At 37.1% G+C, this 19,200-nt stretch overlaps 1 protein-coding gene across 2 annotated transcripts in view; it reads left to right on the top strand.

Annotated features, from left to right (window-relative positions):
- The window catches only part of blo (bloated), a 162,215-nt gene that overhangs the window by 21,343 nt on the left and 121,672 nt on the right, over positions 1-19,200 (top strand). Inside the window, exons 2-3 of one of the 2 annotated variants that reach the window (XM_089096940.1) lie at positions 1,031-2,877; positions 9,491-9,625. In XM_089096940.1, coding sequence (XP_088953066.1) covers positions 1,031-2,877; positions 9,491-9,625 — 1,982 coding nt within the window. The remainder of the gene's footprint in view (positions 1-1,030; positions 2,878-9,490; positions 9,626-19,200) is intronic. The other variant, XM_089096941.1, reaches the window with a different exon arrangement.

Here is a 19,200-nt window from a genome sequence, read left to right as displayed (position 1 = left end):
TTCCAGCAACTACAAAACGTCACCTGGAGTAAGAAAAGTTACTTTTTCGTAACTTTTTGTTGAGCCTGTAATGCAGCCTATATTACGTCTATGATACCTTCAATGATTTTGCTGATTACCGATGGCTGATTGGTCTGTGATTTTCAGCAAAACCCTTGAAGATTGGTTGCTTCCAATCCCGGAGTGGGTCTTTCTTTGCCTAGTCTAGTGCTAGTGGCAACACTGGCACATTTATGATTTAATAGAAAAAAACAGAAATATTGTAGTTCTTTCGTCTTTTTACAGCCACAGCTATTCTTCTTGGAATCGATCCGTGTGTTTTTGTCAGTGATTAGGGTTTAAGTTATCCTTGTTTCTGTGTATTTGATTTTTTCCCCCTTTTTAGTGTACTTTACTCCGCTTGTTTTGTATTAAAGTGGATTATAAATAAATTATTATTATTATTATTATTAATATAACAGCGGTACTTGTATGATATAGCACCGACCTCAAATAATTCATCTAAGTAAAACCTGTTTCTCTGACGCTCAATCCTAATGAAATATCACAAAATATGATGAAGATATAATTCCTAACCTTATCCAACTTATTTTAATTCAAAAATCAAATGATATTTATTTTTATACAATTCTGAAAAAGGCTTATGCCAGCTTTGCATAAGCAAGACAGATAGTTTGAGCGAAACGCGAAGCTGGCTAAAGCCTTTTCCAGGATTGTATCTTAGGTCGGCGTTATATCATACAAGTACCATATCAGATTTTCAAATATCAAACATAATTATCAAAACTATTTTTTCAATATGCCAATCCTGGGGTAGATTTTTTCTTTCTCCAGATATCGATATTCATACCGTTTTAGAACTACATAAATAAAAACTAGTAGAAAATTTTAATTTGACCTGTAAGGCCAAATTAAATTGTAAGGCCGTGCTACGTCCTGTAAGGCTTAGGTCCACAATAGAATACCCTCTTTACCGACCTCCCTGCTAGGTATTTACATAAATACTGTTTTTCACTTCTTTTTTTTTCAGATGCTCCTGTGGTTTTTGATACCCGTTCCTTAGATCGTCCGAAGAAAACAAAGAACAGTAACCAAGAACAAAACAATAGTTGGTCAAAAACGTTGCCATCCACTAAGAATAAATTAGACTCAAAGGGGAAGAAAAAAGATTTTGTCGAAAAAAATAACAAATTGAACGCCCTAAAGTCAAAATTAATGCGAACAAATTCTAGCTCAAACGAAATACTTGATGCTATTCAAGAGACGAGTAGAGAGACCCTGAATAACTCGTATATAAAAGGATTAGAAAGAAATAATCTTCGATATAGTGACAAGAATCTTCCGGCAAAAATAAGTAACGAAGAAATTGCTTATAAAAGACAATATTCAAGTGAATATCTTGACAGAATGCCAACTAAGACAGAGCGAATTGATCGATATAAGTCTCACGATAATTCCCCTGAACGGTCGAATCAGTATGTACGGTCGTACTCACGTAATGAAACTGATCCACTCCATTCAATGCCTGGTGGTTTAATTGAACCTATTTATTCTCTGGGATTTACTCATAATCGTAATCGTCCATTTTCTTACACAACTGGAATGTCTCCAGAGTGTGAGAAACCAAATAAATATGGAGACTCTTATAAACAACGTTCAGATGATAGAAATATTTACCATTCAACTCAAAAAGTAATGCAAAAAGACGCCATACTTCCAAATAAAAATCGAAATTACCGTGAGTCAACTATTCCATTTAAGGAAAATATCTCAAGGCCTTCAAGCATTGATCCAATGCCAGATAGGTACGAGCTTGGCCGAGAGAATTCAAAATTTCAGCCAAATAAAACCATGAATGCCAAAGAACAATTCGGCCCACCTTTGTCCAATAAATATTCCAAGGAGGGCAAGGATGGTTACACCACCAAAATAATGATCAACGTTAACCATAAAAAAGGTGATTTAAATTCAGCACAACTAGTCCGTGATGCAAGCGATGCCTCGCAAGCTGTAGGTATTCAATCTTCTCGTCTTGTACGACAGGCTCATAATGACCCCCCTTCAAGGCCACTTCGAGCAAAAGAAAAAAAGGGGGAAAATACTCTTCGTCAATCAGTGCGCGGAAATGAAAACGGACATAGCAAGCTTGCCCAGCGCACGGCAACTTTAGGACGCGTGCCTTCTCAGCGGGAAGTGCCTGATAAGCGTGACAAAAGGCGGAAGGTCAAAATTGTTTTCGAGTATAAAAAGGCTTCAAACAATGAAGGCGATCCATTATCTCGTTTTGTTGAATATAAAGGTTCTGATTTGCGCTTCGCAAGACCTGTGACGAAAGACTTGAACCCTATGACAACTTTGGAGCGACGTGCCAAGGCTGAACATGCCGAAGAAGCTATACGGCGACATAAAAGTGAGCAAAGATTTTCCGAAGATGCTCTTTTTGATTATGATAGACGGGCTCGTAGTTTATCTCCTGATAAAATGCAGTTTGGATCTTATGACGATCCCGAAAGAGAAGAACGTATTCGGCGTCAACGTGACAGATTTTTAACTGCCTTTTTTGGCCCCGGTAAAATCCCAGGTGTTATGTCCGACGAAAATGTAACACGACCTGAAAATACACAGATTAGATACGAGGAGGATGATCGTAGGCGAGTTCTCTCTAATCCGGACTTAAGTACATTGCGAAGACGACAGTTTAGTGAAAGCCCGGTTAGAGACTATGAAAAAGCCAAGTCCAAAAATAATAAGCGCGTAGAAAATTATGACCGTCGAGATGGCTACGGGAAAAACAGATCACCAGTTCGTACCGGAACGTCTGAAAGCGACGAAGGAGCTCCTCGCCGAAATTTACGCCGTAGCCGAGTTGACCTCGCTGTAAGTATTTTATTTTCAAATCTACTTTCTGGGTGTGGTGACACACTTCACATTAGCATAATTAATTGTCAACTATAATGGGCAGTTATTTCTTCGTTTATGGCAATCCCAAAAATGGAACGTAATGGCAACGCCTAAAAATACCGAAAGAAAATTAATCAGATTAATTCGGCAAGTTAACTAACTTGAAAAAGGTACGGTCCACGCTGTGATCTATTTTTATGTCAACCCAAATTAGTGATTTTATCATTGAGCCACGCATTCTCAACAAATGCATAGATTCACTTCGCTTGAAAAAGAAACGAACAGACTAAATCGTATTAGCATACCTAAATAAATGCTGCCAGAGGGGGTTACCATGAGAGGGGGCTACCATGGCGAGTTACCCCTCCACCCGGAAAATATGGATTTTTCAACAATTTTGTTTGTAGCCTATCTGCTTTTTTGACGACTGTTGTTTTCCTAAAGTCTACAGGTTTCACCTCTCCCACATCCCACGATAAAAGGTAAAATATCAGACACCGATAATCACTGTTTGGATATCGAATTATGGAAAAGGACAGGAAAGTGACTTTTTCCATAGTTGAGCACCTTCCCCAAGAAAAATGCTGGGATCATGACCCCCCCCCCACCGCTGATCGATAATGGGCTCTGACTGTTTTGCAAAAAAAAAATCTAAATACATCACGTTTAATAGTTGAGCTCTTGTGATTGACGAATTTCGTTTAGCAGGGATGTACGTTGTTTGGAACGTTTTAGGCAGCTTCATTTGCGCAATGCCCAATAAAATGGCTTAGATTTTATTTTTTTTTGAAGGGGGGGGGGGGGGTTTGATGCTCCAAAAAGTGCGTGTCACCAAAAGTTTAGCTCGAACCTTCTTTTTTTAGGGGTGGGTTGTAGGTCAATTCTTAAACTGATATCTTTTACAGGCACTGGCAGCTATACTCATCGATGTAATTTTCCATTTTTCTATTTTTATTTCTTATCGTGGTTGTAAGAATAGCAGCAACCTAGTAAAGAGTCATGACCCGTAGTAGCCAAAATAAAAAAAAAGTGTTTTCAAAGAAATTGTCTCGTGACAAATATTTCCCTCTAGCACTGTTTCACAAATAGTAATTTTCATTCAGATTCAGTAGGCCTGTAATTTGCAATTGCGAGAAGAAAGTTTTGAAAATTTCGAAAAAGAGCCAGAACACGAACACCCTTCCGAAAATGACACCAATTCAAATTAAAAAGTACGCCGTTGAAATCAACAGTGTCGAACAGTTCTAAAATAGAGGTTTACAACCCCCTTCCCCTCCCCAACAAGGAAAATCACCTTTTTTTACGGGCAGTACAAAGCGCTCTTTTTCGCAATTTCAATAATAAACGATTAATTAATAATTCTTTAATTAATAATTATTAAATCTATTCAAATTTATTACTATCAATTATTCTGAACTATCAGATACTGATAATGAATTTTGCTGAATATGGATGACAGAATTGTTACCTGACAATGCGACAATACCAATTTCGCAAAGGCACACCTCAAAACTGTTAGCTAGAGTTATGACCTACTGAGGTTTTGAAATTTCTCCAACAAAGAACGCAAACACTAAGCGTAGAATTGAATAATGATTTTGCAATGCATGGTCTAGCTAATGTTGACCTAACAGAAGTCCCAAGTTTTATTTCTTGTTTCATAACTGAAAAAAACTTCAATAAATTAAAACGAGTTTTTTTTTTACCAGCTGACATTTTATGATCAGCAAATATTATAAAAGTAATATTGGAATTTTGTTATTCATGAATCATTCACCTCTGCGCAATATTTGCTTATGTGTCGACAAATCTCTTTAGAAATACGTGGTTTAATGTATGGACTTTAATTTGGATTAGATATAAAATAAATACTGTAACGATTAGAGTCCTTAGTTAGATTAGTTTTAAACATAAAATAAATTCGTTTTTGTAAAGGTGCAAAATAACCTAACCGTCCCACAGAAGTGGACCTACTTATAATTCAAGTTGGTTAATTCAAAGGCTATTAGATGGATACTACTACTGCTAGTACTACTAACGACTCACCGCAGCACATGGGCGCCCATAAGCTGAATTCCAGGGGGGGACAAACTTCGTCTAATTGCTACTTTTAATGCTATTTAATAGAAATCTCAGAACAAAAATATTAAAATAAGGCAGCATCATTCAGCCAGGGGGGGGGGCAAGAGCCCCCCCCCCATATGGGCGCCCATGCCGCAGCACCAATCCGCCTGAGGCCAACATAGTTATGCACGCTCCGCCTCCATCCCAATCTGTTCAACTGCTCCCTCTTTAAGGTGGAACTAAACTGGATAAAAGAAGTCAATTTAGAGGGATGGGTCTTTCTTCTTCATTTCCCATTTACTATTTGCAATCGTCCCCATTAATCATTCAATTTTTACAAAGTTATTTAATTATTATGAGTTTTTACTGTTTATTTAAGCTTGTCGGGTATTTGTCCCCTGTATTTGTTTTTATATTATAATATTTATTTCCATTACTGATTTACGCTTGAATTTCTACATGTTTAGCACAGAGTGACTAAACTGTGGAAAAGATCATGTGACCCCCCCCCCTGTAACTCCTAAGATATCCGATCCAAATTTGATATAACCATTTTGTTCAAATAGTCAAAAGCTTTATTCAAAGTTCTAGTCTCATTCTCATCAAACTGTAAACTCTAGGCCTTGCAAGCCACATGTATTTTTTTATGTTATAGTGTTTATTTCGATTTTATAATTTATGTTTGAATTTCTACATTCAATGTCTACGCTAAAGTCTGAAACCCCTGGAGCCCTCCCTCTTAACTATGCTGCTGATTCTGCAGCACTTTTAAGAGTCAAATAAACATGGACAACGGGATGGGTGCCTGCAACCTCTTTCTTGAGGGATTTGCCTTCTATGTATATTCTAAGGAGGAGGGGGGATGCTTAAATAATTTTTGATGATAAAAATGTAGTGTGTTTTTAGTATTTCTAATTTTCGTGCATTTTTGTTCTTCTAAAAGAGGTAAAACGTACTTCCCACCCTTTCTTCCTCATTTCTAGCCCGCCCCTCCGGAAGAGGTCATGTTTTGCTATTTGATTATTGAATTAATAGCTGTTTATGAATCAGCAATCTTATATTTGTGAATAGTAAACAAATTACCGGTTATAGCTCGAGTGCACTTCAATTATTAGAAGTAAATCGATTAGCTTTGACCTTTGCTTTTTTGTTCCTTTCAAAGCAAAGCACGCTACAGAATATGCTAAAGTCTAAATAATAACTTGGCTATTTAATAGTGATATAGTCGCCTGTCAATTTGGTTAAGCCTCGCATACACATGCGCAGTACCTTAGCACATATTAATCTTTATCTGTGGAAAGAGGCACCCATTCACGAAAAAGTAAAGAGGGGGCCAAATTATATTTTTAAAGTCTATGAGAGTCAATTTGTTGTTTTTTCCATGTTTTCAGTGAGAATGCAAAAAAAAGGTATTTTTCAATGAAAATCTCAAATAAGTTGTTTTTAAAACCTTAATTTGGTTTTGAAAATCTAAAATGTGAGGGTGAGAAAAATACTCCCCCCCCATTAACTGTTGCCCTAGCTGTGGGGGACTTGTTAAGCGGAAAATAAAACTCACGCACCAATATCCGAATTCTTGCAGACCACACTCCCCATTCTCCGATATAAACTTGTGTCAAGTTCTATTCCGCTTGTGTGCGTCTAAAGCACAGTTTATATAATTAGCAGTATGATCTTTCCCTATCTCACCCATTATAAAAACCCGGACCGAGGTGCAGGTGCTCCAGAGAACCTATAAATCACAGTTTATAGAATTATCCAGTAAGTTTATCGCAGATCATTTCTGGTCTTCATTCTCGGTGCGAACAAAAAGCTCCTCCCACTCATTTCTGCATTAGCGGGTTAGTCTGTTTCCGTCAATCAATGAGAAATGGTTACAAAGTGCATTATTCGTAATAGCGGGTTTCAACTTATTTCCTATTATTTCTATTATAACTGTAAGTTTCGCGTCCAAGAGGGTTACAAAGTGCATTATTTCGTAATAGCGGGTTTCCACTTATTTCCGATTATTTCTATTATAACTGTAAGTTTCACGTCCAAGAGAAATCTGACTTGTCTACCCGTGAAAAGATCTAATGCCGCTTATGTTTATATCTCCAAAAACGTTCTCTGGAGCACTCGCACCTCGGTCCGGGTTTTTATAATGGGTGAGATAGGGAATGATCATACTGCTAATTCTATAAACTGTGCTATAAATATAAGCGACATCAGATCTCTCTTGAACGCGAAACTTGGCTTCAACGTTGGAACACTAATTTTGAAGAAACTAATTTTAAATTAATTTATTCCAATACATACATGAAAATCGGTAATAAGCAGTGCAGTGTTATTATTAGATGTTTTTAGGAATTAAAAATAGGTTTCGAAGTCTCAAGTTGGTTTCAAAGGCATTTTGAGAAAGTTTCTGCCAAAATACGTGTTCCAGGGTAATTGGACCGCTGATGGCAGATCAAATGAGAGGAGCTGTTTGTACGCGCCGATATATATATATATATATATATATATATATATATATATATATATATATATATATATATATATATATATATATATATATATATATATATATACTACGAAAACTTTACGAAAAAGAAAGTTTTTTTTAAAGAAAAGTAAAGGCCATATTAAACTTAATATCAGTAGAAATAGAAGCGTACAATAACTCAAACTCAAAACGACCAGAAATTATTATTAAAGAATATAAAAGGAAAGGAGAATAATTGGTATGGCTGTAACACTGCATATAAATAGTTTTAGAAATATTTTGGAAATTGTGCAGTAAAAGGTCTAAGATTATACAGACTCAGCAGTAAGAAATGCACTTTATTTATTTTCTGGTAAACAAATTGGAAGAATATTCTATAATAGGAGCTTTTCTAGCGTAAAGCCCCGTAAAATTTTGGATCTGCCACTAAAATGTGTGATGTCCTTAAATTTTCTGAAAATTCCCCAAGAATTTTATGAAAAACACTTCTTAACAGACGTTTGGTATTTTCTTGGATAGCGCTATTGTGGCAACTTTTACCACAGCAACCAATAATTAGAACCCAAGTCCTAAAATTGGTCTCAATCAGGAACCCTTATCGCTATCTAAATTCACAAAGTGCCAAGATTTTCAAACAGAGGTGTTTATTCTTTAAGGTTCAGGAAAGGCCTGTCCATTTCATACGAAAACATTGATTGAAAACGAAACTAGTCTTATCTCGGCTCTCCGCCAAAACAGGTAATTAGCCTTTTTCAAGTTTCACAGGAACCCCAATCTGAGAAAATAAATATCACGACGTGAAAAAAAAAATGATAAACCATCAAGTGGCGGATCCAGAGGGGGTCGAGGGTACCCCCTAAAGTAGTGTAATTTACCTAATTAACGCAATTTTGCATTAATTAAACTTGCTCCTAACGTAAGTTTATCGGATCAACCTATTTTGCCCCCCCTAAAAAATTCTGGATCCGCCCCTGAAACCCTCACACCTGTTCCAGCAGTTAATAGAAGAAAAAAAAATCCTTATTTTCACAAATTTCATCAACCCCCCGCCCCCTTTTTTTATAAAATCCTACATAGGCCAATCAGTTGAGTGACATTCCAATTTTGGTACAAACTGGAGGTTTTGTCTTGTTTGGCTCAATTGGGTATAATTATTTTAATTTGTTTGTTTATGCTATCTTCTGTATATGCTTATCTAGGATTTTATCGTTGGGAGGGGCGGGGGGGGCAATGGCCTTGTTTCATGATATTATATTCTCGCCTATTTTTCGTTGCTCAGCAAATTGTTCATACACCTTCTTTGTTTGCGCGAAGACATCTCAACTTCTTCTGTCTTTGATCTATCAAAAAGTTTTTGCATTATACTCCAAAAAGATAATTCTACTTCACCCATTTTGGAATATTCTACTTCACCCATTTTTTTTCTACTTTGTACTCCAAAAGGAATATTCTACTTCACCCATTTGGAATTGCAAACAGAAAAAAAAATGCCTAAAGTAACTACATAACGATTCTGCATGCTGGTTGTCTGGGTACAAACAGAGTGTAAGCCCTTAACTAAGTGTTAATAATTTTTTAGATCACACTGCTCTTCCATTCACAGAATTTAACAAATGAAAACATATAGAGATAAAAACGGGTATAATATTTAAACAAACAGTGTACAAAAAAAAAACAGACTTAAAATAGTAAAAATCCGAATATTTCGACTCAACGTCCGGGAGCCTTTATCAACGAAAACCAATGAATTAAACAAAAAGGGAAAAAACATACCACAACCAAGGCCGTATTCAGAAGGTAGGCGACGCCCTTGTTGATATTGTTTCAGTGATTTTGGAAGTTATTAAGAATTTTATTTGTTTGTTTTGTCCACTATTTTGTTTAGATGCCGTTTTTTGTTTTATTTATTATACCGTTTATTTCTCTGTATATTTTCATTTGTAAAAGTCTCTTAACTAAGTGTCGTGTACTAATAGGGGCTATTAACTTTGTATTACCATTTGCTTAGCCTTTAATTAACTATTAACTGCTTTTAACCAGGGTTCATTGACTCCGCCCTCAGATTATGACTCATCATCATATTCATCAAATGGGAAGTATGATAGATACAAAAAAGGAAGTAAAGTGACCCGTTATGGTGAAACAAGATCTGGCAACCCAATCTGGACTATGACGGTAGGTAAAACATTCTGACACAAACCAGAAAGAGTGTATATTAGTTGATCGATTGTAATTGTTCTGGCCTTGAAAAGTGTGTTTAGTGTTTAATTTCGAACTTAAAAAAAAAAAAAATAGAAATGGGAAAAAACGCATTAGGCACCAGTCTCTGGGCTGTGGGCGGTAGCTGCGAAAATGTCTCATATAAAAATGAAAAGGGAAACAAGCAATAACGACAAAAACGAAGGCAGTATCATTTATTTTGAACAAGACGATTTGAAATAAATTCCAAAATTTGTACATCGCAGAGAATTGGTGAAATAAAAACTAAAATTAAAGAAAAGTCAGTGAGATCAGTCTTAAAAAATGTCGGCCGGATTAAAATAGAAGGATTGTAAATAAAAAGATGAAAAGAAAAGAAAAATAACGATGTAATTTATTTTGAATAAGACCATCGAAAATGATCGGAGGGTAACTAGCCATCCCACGCTCATCATTCCCCCGAACACATTCAATAAAAATTTTGAGATAGCTATTTTGTTCAGCGTAGTTGATTTCCAGATATAAAATATATTTTTGAGGAGGACACTCCCCCTCAACCCTCATGGCAAGAGTTTTAAGTTATGCCCTGGGGGCATATAAGGTTTTTATAGCTGGCGTTGTCGTAGAAACTTCAAAACAGGCTCATTCGATTAGAAATTCAAAGAGCTAGTGCCCTTTTTAATAGTCGAAAGGGATTGGAGGGCAGCTAGCCCCCCCCCCCACGCCCATCCTTTCCCCCAACACATCCAATCAAAATTTTGAGATAGCCGTTTTGTTCAGCGTAGTTGATCTCCATAGAGAAAATATGTTTTTGAGGAGGACACTCCCCCTCAACCCTCAGGGCAAGGGTTTTAAGTTGTGCCCTGGGGGGCATATAAGGTTTTTATAGGAGTCGTTGTCGTAGAAACTTCAAAAGGGGCTCATTCGATTGGAAATCCAGACTTCTAGTTCCGTTTTTAATAGTCGAAAATGATTGGAGGGCAAATAGTGCCCCCCACGCACATCATTCCCCAAAACACATCCAATCAAAATTTTGAGATAGCCATTTTGTTCATCGTAGTTTATGTCCTTAGAGAAAGTATGTTTGTTAGGAGTACAGTCCCCCCCAACCCTTAAGGGACGGATTATAAGTGATGCACTGGGAGCACATAAGATTTTCAAAGAAGGCCTTGTCGTAGAAACATCAAAAAGGCTAATTTAATTATATATTAAAAGGGCTAGTGCCCTTTTTAATAGTTGAAAGTGATCGAGGGCAACTAGACCCCCCCCCCATCATTCCCCCAAACACATCCAATCAAAATTTTGAGATAGCCATTTTGTTCAGCGTCGTCGATTTCCAGATCGAAAATATGTTTTTGAGGAGGACACTACCCCAAAATCCTTAGGGCAAGGGTTTTGAGTTATTCCCTGGGGGCCTATAAGGTTTTTATAGAAAACAATGTCGCAGAAGCTTTAAAAAAGGTTTATTAGATTGGAAATTCAGAAGGCTAGTACCCTTTGTAATAGTCGAAAGTGATATGAGGGAAACTAACCCCCCGCTCACGCCCACGTTTTCCCCAAACACATCCAATGAAAATTTTGAGACAACCATTTTATTAAACGTAGTTTTAAGTTCTGGAAATTAGGTCTTTGAGGATGACAACTTCCCTACAGCCCTCAGGGCAAGGGTTGTAATTTAAGGATTCTCCGAATCCTTTCCATTATTTATTATGGAAGGGATGCATGGTCTAGCTAATGTTGACCTAACAGAAGTCCCAAGTTTTATTTCTTGTTTCATAACTGAAAAAAACTTCAATAAATTAAAACGAGTTTTTTTTTTTACCAGCTGACATTTTATGATCAGCAAATATTATAAAAGTAATATTGGAATTTTGTTATTCATGAATCATTCAATAAAATCAATAAAAAAAAAAGTTTTTTAAACTGAAAGTAAGGAGCGACATTAAATCTTAAAACGAACAGAAATTATTCCGTATATGAAAGGGGCTGTGCCCTCCTCAACGCCTCGCTCTTTACGCTAAAGTTTGACTTTCTCATAACTCTTTTTTTTAAACAATAAAAACTTTAGCGTAAAGAGCGAGGCGTTGAGGAGGGCACAGCCCCTTTCATATACGGAATAATTTCTGTTCGTTTTAAGATTTAATGTCGCTCCTTACTTTCAGTTTAAAATTTTTTTTTATTTAAAGGCTGCGAAAGCGGGGGTTTGGGAGGCGGCAGCCCCCAAGCTGTGCCTCCTAATTCCTGTACGTTTTAAGGTTCGACCTTGTAACTCAGCCTCTTTAACTCTTTAGAAAACGTAGGTTTTTTTCAAATAATTTCTGCACGTTATTGTACAGTTTATTACTTATTATTGCTTGACTAACTGTTAGATGATTGTGTATTATTCTTATCTTTCTCGACAGGGTGTTTTAAGGGTCGACCTTGTAACTCAGCCTCTTTAACTCTTTAGAAAACTTAATTTTTTCAAATAATTTAAAAAAGAAACTGAGTTTCTTTTTTAAAGTTTAAATTCAGTATATAAAAAATTTGCTCTGACGGTGAATCGAACCCGGGTTTTCCGCCTGACAGTCTGGAGTATCAAGCGCTGGACTAAAGAGACACAATTGTAATTGTTTTTAGTAAATGGAATCTATTTTTGACGCAAGAAAATTCCCACAAAACTTGATATTTGGTTTTTAGAAAACAGGGAAGGAGTAATCAGAGTAAGCTGAAATTTCGAGCATATACTTCCTGGACCCAGAACAGCTTATTCTCTAAATTTCTTTCTGATTAACCTCCAGTCCAGGGGGTGTATGATGGGACAATTTAACATGGGCTATTAATGGACAACAAGGTTTTTCATAAATATAAATTCAGAGGATAATTTTTTCGGTCTGAAAATATCAAAAGGCCCTAATAGGTCAAATTCTGCTTCGAATGAGTCCTCATTCACTCGGATCAGTTTCCAATTGTGGCCTGTAGGCGTGGATAAGAAAAAAAAAAAGAAATGATGAATTTTAAGTGGCTATATTTGTTTATTTGAAAACAGGGAAGAAGTGATCGGATTGAGCTGAAATTTCGAGGTTAAGCTCCCGGGCGCTAGGAAAGCTTAACCTCTAAATTTCAGCCCAATCGGACAACGTTAAAGGGAGGCTGTGGTGGGAGGGTTGAAACTTCCGGCCCAGTTTACCCCATGAAGATAAAGTATATTTATAGAGGCACAAGTGTGCCTCCTTGATTAATAAATAAATTGCTGGGTGGAATTTAACGCGGGGGAATTATCAGAAGGAAAAGAAAATGTTCTTTGAGGGGGGAGGAATTTCCCAGGGGTGGGTTTTCCAAACGTGAATTATTCACGGAGGGGACGACTAAACCCATTCGATAATATTCTAAATTTTACATCTGAAAGTAACGGGAATAAAGAATCAACGGAAATATCAGAGATAGCACTTCAGGTTCCTTTAGAAGATTTTGTTTGTGTCTTATGAAAAAAAGACATTTTCAAAAGACAGATTATTTTCATCTGTAGATAAGGCTGCAAACCAAGATTAGAATATTAGAAGCTACAGTGATGACAGTGGTCAAATATGGCTCTGAAGCATGGACGCTCCGAAAAGCGGATGAAGATTTGCTAGATGTTTTCCAGAGAACTTGCTTAAGGATTTTTCTGGGTACCCGGCTGACTGACCGTATTTGAAACAATAAGCTATACGAAAAATGTGGTTCAATACCGCTTTCTAGGTCTATAATGAAAGAAAGGTTGAGGTGGTTAGGGTATGTTGTGCGGATGAAGGATGACAGATTGCCGAAGATTGTTCTTTTCGGCCAACCATCTAGGGCTACACGGAAAGCAGGTCGTCCCCGTCTGGGATGGGAGGACGTCATGAAGAAAGATTTAAAGGAAATGGGAACTTCGTGGGCGGATGTAAAAAGGGAGGCTTTGAATAGATTGGGATGGAGGAAGAGCGTGCGTAGCTGTGTTGGCCTCAATGAATCGAATAAAAATAACTACAAACAAGAGTTTGGGTATCGTCTCACTGCAGAAGCCTAAAACCTACTGCGTCATTGGCGCTTTACTGAAAACGAATTATATTACAAATGTTTTCTTTTGTATCTAATATTGAAAATAAATATTAAAATTACAGTAAAATTTTGAACTGATGAGCCTTCAGCAATTAATATCATTATACATCAAATATTCAGTTTAATTTATTTGTTGTTTTCAAGATTGGTCACGACAAATATAGTTTCACTACAAACAAAATTTGGATACTGCCCCCTTCTTTAACTGTAAAAACCTAAAGCCTTCTGCGTCATTGGCGCTTCACTGAAAACGAATAAATCGTATATTACAAATTTATTCTTTTCCAGTTCTTACAGCATTGAAAATGAAAACAAAAATTACAGTGAAAGAAAATTTTGAACTGATGGATCTTTCAACAATTAATATCATTATATATATAATATTCAATTTGATTTTGTTGATACTTTCCAAGACTGTTCAAGACTCATATAGTTTTCAGTAAGGCGCCAATGACTCAGTAGGTTTTAGGCATCTGCAGTGAGGCGATACCCAAACTCTTGTTTGTAGTTATTTTCATTCGATTCAAACTTGATTTGCATATTCAATTTAAGTTTCACTTGTTTTACGATTTATTTATTCATTTACATTAATATATATTGTATGTTTGTTCACATTGATTGTTTATTTAATTTCTGTTTCGTTTTAAGTTTCATTTATACTTTAATAGCAAACAATTTTTTTTTGTTTTAAGCTTGTTTTTCATATTCAATCGAAGCATTACTCGCTTTAAGATCTATTTATTCATTTATATTATTACTTGTTGTATGTTTTTTGCTATGATTGTTTATTTAATTTCTGTTTGTTTTGGGCTTCATTTATTCTTTAATAGTAATTTCTATAGAATTAGTAAATAATAAAATTTCAAAACAATAAAATAACATTTAGAACATATGTATTAATTAAAACTTGATTACATGTTGGCTCTTGTTTCGTTTTTTGTCCACTTGTATGATTTACCTGGTGAATATTAAAAAAATTACCAAGACATAATCAGGAATCACCAATGTTACCCGGACAAAATTATCAGGACATAATCAGGAACATTACACATTTAATTATTATTTGGGAGAGCTAAATTGTAATTATAATAAAATGTATTTACCATTTGCCAGCTTTAAGGAGCCTCCTCCAGGCCACTCAGCGTGTTCCCAGGTGGCGATAGGGGAATGCCACGTTACCCTCCTATGGATAGGGTACCCTCCTATTGAGGGTACCTCCATAGGAGGCACGGACCAAGGGGGGACCTTGTCCCTGGGGGTCCATAATAGAAACTGGGGCACCCTTACCCAGGGCCGCAAATACAGGTGGAGGAGGAAGACGGCCCATCAAGTGTACCCTTAACAGGGACCTCCGGCGTGTCCACACGTCCCGTGAGTTACAAACTTTCTCCCAGTAATGGGTTAAATTTTATGGTGACGCAGAACACCATCGTGGGATGATCCTCTATAGGAGGATAACTGCGGCAGGGCATAAGATACAGATCTATGGATAAAGCCCTCTGCAAAGGGCTGCCTCAACCCTTTCGGGGTACTTGCAAGACTGGGGACCTTGAGGTTGACTCTATTCCCACTTGAGGAGTGGCGCCCCTCGAGGAAATTATAGCCTAGTAAACGACACAGCCTTAGCACGGGATTCTGATTAATGGATTATTCTTCTGGGCTTGGTCTGTTTTGACGGACGTTTTCGGGCTGAAAAACCTCTTCCTAGCTAATTTATCTACCATGGGCTGCCTCCCCGTAGTAGCATAATATTTGTTGGCATGAATGTATAATGAGTTGAAGGTAATAGGCTTGAGACTGTCTGTGCAGGATTTCGTCTCCTGTTGATAGAAGAGCATCGCCAAGTGATGAATAACATGTTGTGACAAGATGGGCCTAGGATTCCACAAAACCTCCATTCAATTGGAGGTCCCAGGGACTTGTTGCTGTCAGGTTCTAAGCCGTCTTAAGCGCTTTGGTGTAGATTTGAGAAGATATGTGACCTCGTCCTGTACTGGTATCCGGGATCATTGTTTTTCCTGAGGCCAAAATAGTTTCAAAGATTTAAAGAACATGTAAATTAGAACTTGGAATGTTACGACGTTAAAAAATGACTATCGTATTGACATTTTGACTGACGAATTCAGACGATTCGAACTAGACTTATTAGGAGTTTTAGAAACTCATATCCCAGGGTAGGAAGCATGAAATTAGGTGATACAGAATTTGCTTACTCAGGCAGGAAGGATGGGGTACATAGACAGGGAGTAGGGCTCATGATGAAAAAGGAAGCTGCTAAGTCTTGTTTAAGCTGGGAAGGTATTAATAATAGAATACTGATTTCTCATTTTATGACTAAAAAGTTCTGAGTATCAGTTATAGTAGTATGTGCCCCTGTAGAACCGACTGACGGAGATACTAGTGATTCAGATGAATCTTACTTACAGTTACAGGGGCAAATAGACAGGGTTCTAGGTAGAAATATGGTGTTTTTACTAGGAGATTTTGACGCCCAGGTCGGTAGCAATATGGATAGATGGTATCCTAGCCTAGGTAAATTTGGTGTAGGAAAAGAACACAGCAATGGCTACAGACTTCTGCAATTTTGTAAGGGTGACAATCTAATTAAAACCGATGCGGTGTTTGGTCGTAAAATGGCCCATAAGTTAACATGATATTCACGTGACGGTAAGACAGCAAACCTTATTGATTATGTTATAGTAAAGAATATAAAAAGAAAAAAAAACCAATAAGGAAAAAAACAAAAAACAATAAAAATCTAACCTTTTGGAGTTTACTGCGCAAGATTTTTTTTTGTTTTTCTTTGTTTTTCAAGATTGTTGTTTTTTTTTCTTTTTTGTTTTTGTTTTTTGTTTAGCACTGAGGACGACATGGCGGAGGTCCTTGTCGAAATATTTGCTTGCTTTTCATCTTCATGTTTTGCCACTGGCTGACAAAATCCTCATTTTCTCACCCTTTTTTGGTTTTATTTTTTCATTTATTATTTCCTTTCCTTTCTTAGCTTCACAAGACAATGTTTTAAGAGAAGAACAGTGTGGTTTTAGAAAAGGATGTATATCCGTGTCGATGTGCCAAATTTTTACTCTTAGGTTCTATTCCCCTTTATATGGATCATTTTGATGGACTTTGTCTTAAGGGGCACAGGAAAGCCAATGGGAGATCACGGAATCGAATGGGGAGGAAAAAATCTCCAGGACTAACATTATGCTGATGATCTAAGCGTCCTAGATGAAATTGCGAGCAAAATGAATGAACTTTTAGAGGTTTTTTGAGTTGAGGGTGCTAGAATAGGTTTGAAAATCTATGTTAAGAAGACTAAGTCAGTAAGGCTAGGAATAAGTGAAGATGAAAAGGTGACGTTGGGTAACGAAAAGATTTATCAGGTGGGCAGCTTCGCTTACCTTGGTGGTATTATTAGTAAAGACGGTGGGAGCAATGAAGATGCTAAAAGTAGAATTGCTGGACAAATTTAGCACAAAATCAATTAAGCGGCACATCCATCACAAACACACTAAAGGTGATTTTGAACTACCTTCATACAGCCAAATTTACTTTTTAGACCTGATGAAGCTGTTGAAGAACGCCTTGCACATTCTTTAAATTATGGGATCTCTCGTAACCTAACGGATCTCGTAACCTCTTGGAAGAAACATTGCGAGACACAAACAACTCTGGCAAAGTTTACATGTAAATGTGAGAAGTGGAGGATCATGTAAATCACCCTGCTGATTCACTGAGACAACCGCCTTGTTTAGAAGACAAGCGACAATGAGAATCAATTTAAAAAAGCCTATCCCAATGCTCAGGGTGCTTTTTTGCATTAAAAAAAAGTTTGGAAAGAATAGGAAGATGAGTCTGCAAACAAAGAATAGAATATTGGAAGCTTCAGTGATGACAGTCGTCAAATATGGCTCTGAAGCATGGGCGCTCCGAAAAGCGGATGAAGATTTGCTTGATGTTTTCCAGAGAAATTGGCTAAGGATTATTCTGGGTACCTGGCTGACTAACTGTATTTCATCAGTAGGCTGTACGAAAAATGTGGTTCAATCCTGCTTTCTAGGGTTATAATGAAAGAAAGGTTGAGATGGCTAGGGCACGTTCTGCGGATAAAGGGTGACCGATTGCCGAAGATTGTCCTTTTAGGCCAAGCGTCTTGGTCTAGAGAGAAAGCAGGTTATCCTTGTCTGGGGTGGGAGAACGTCATAAAAAAAGATTTAAAGGAAATGGGAACTTCCTGAGAGCGTGTAAAAAGGGAGGCTTTGAATAGATTGGGATGGAGGAGGAGCGTGCGTAGCTGTGTTAGCCTCAGATGGCTTGGTGCTGCGGCGAGTTGTTAGTAGTAGTAGTAGTAGTAGTAGTAGTATTAGTAGTAGTCTAGTAGTAGTAGTAGTAGTAGTAATGTTTCCCATAAAAGAATCAGTTAGGTTTTCAAAAGACGCATATTTTTTTCTCTCAAGAAATTACATTTCCATATCAGGATTAATGTCCCCCTAGATTTCACCCCCTCCCCCCTAGATTTTGAGAAATACCTTTTTAGCCTTTTTCATTAAATAATGTTTTTTTCGGTATTTTCATTGAAATAATTGAAAAAAAAACAACAAAATTACCCCTTTCCCTCTTGATTTTCAAGAATACATTCCTCGTCCAAGGCCATATCGAGGGGGAATATGGGTTTAGACCCCCCCCCCCGAAATGTTTGTCTGTTTGTCTTCGAAATCATAACAGAAATGAATATAAACAAATTTTTAATGCGTTTTTTAAGTTTTGTCTTATAAAACCCCCTCCCGGAAAATATACTTTTGATCTCCCCCCCTTCTCCCTCGAAAAAATCCTGGATACGGCCCTGTCCCCTTCTTACACTTTCTTGAATTAACACCACTTTTCCTAGTCATTCGATGTTTTCCACTCAACTTTGGGTAACCTAAAGCGTTAGGTAACCCGACTACTTTCCTCTCCAGAAACAAGTAGTAATGTGATTGGCTTGCCGGAGTACGTCACAAAATAAACCAATGGCTTTAAAGCAATCTTTTTAACACCGAAGTATCGCACAATAACCGCCCTTTTTCTCTTTTATTGAAGCGTCCAGCTGATTGTATTGGGGCCATATTTCTTTGCTTCTCAACATTTGTTTGCTTCTAACTGTTGAAAATAATTACTATTACACATTAACAGTTATTAACCTAGTAAATACTGAAATAGCCATGATATGACCAAGGATACCCGAAGCCACTCCCATATTCGTGACAGGCACGTACATAGAGATTTTTGTTCCCGGGGGAGGGGGGTAATAATAAAAATAGTTGATAATTTGAATATGAAGTGCCTAGAAATTCGGCAAACTTCCAGTCTTTTTTTGTGTGTGTGTGGGGGGGCGGTGGACCCCGTGGCCCCTCTTTTCCTCCATACGTCCCTGGTCCACGGAATTTATTGTCTGTCTGACTTTTCTGAACCTCTTTTGTGATAATGATCTTCAGTAACTGCCAGAAAAT

This window comes from Artemia sp. Qi Xiang Cuo, chromosome 11 (assembly GCF_049724085.1).
Source record: "Artemia sp. Qi Xiang Cuo chromosome 11, ASM4972408v1, whole genome shotgun sequence".
Lineage (NCBI taxonomy): Eukaryota > Metazoa > Arthropoda > Branchiopoda > Anostraca > Artemiidae > Artemia > Artemia sp. Qi Xiang Cuo.
The sequence above is the reverse complement of the archived record's forward strand: the minus strand, read 5'-3'. Positions and strand labels throughout refer to the sequence as shown.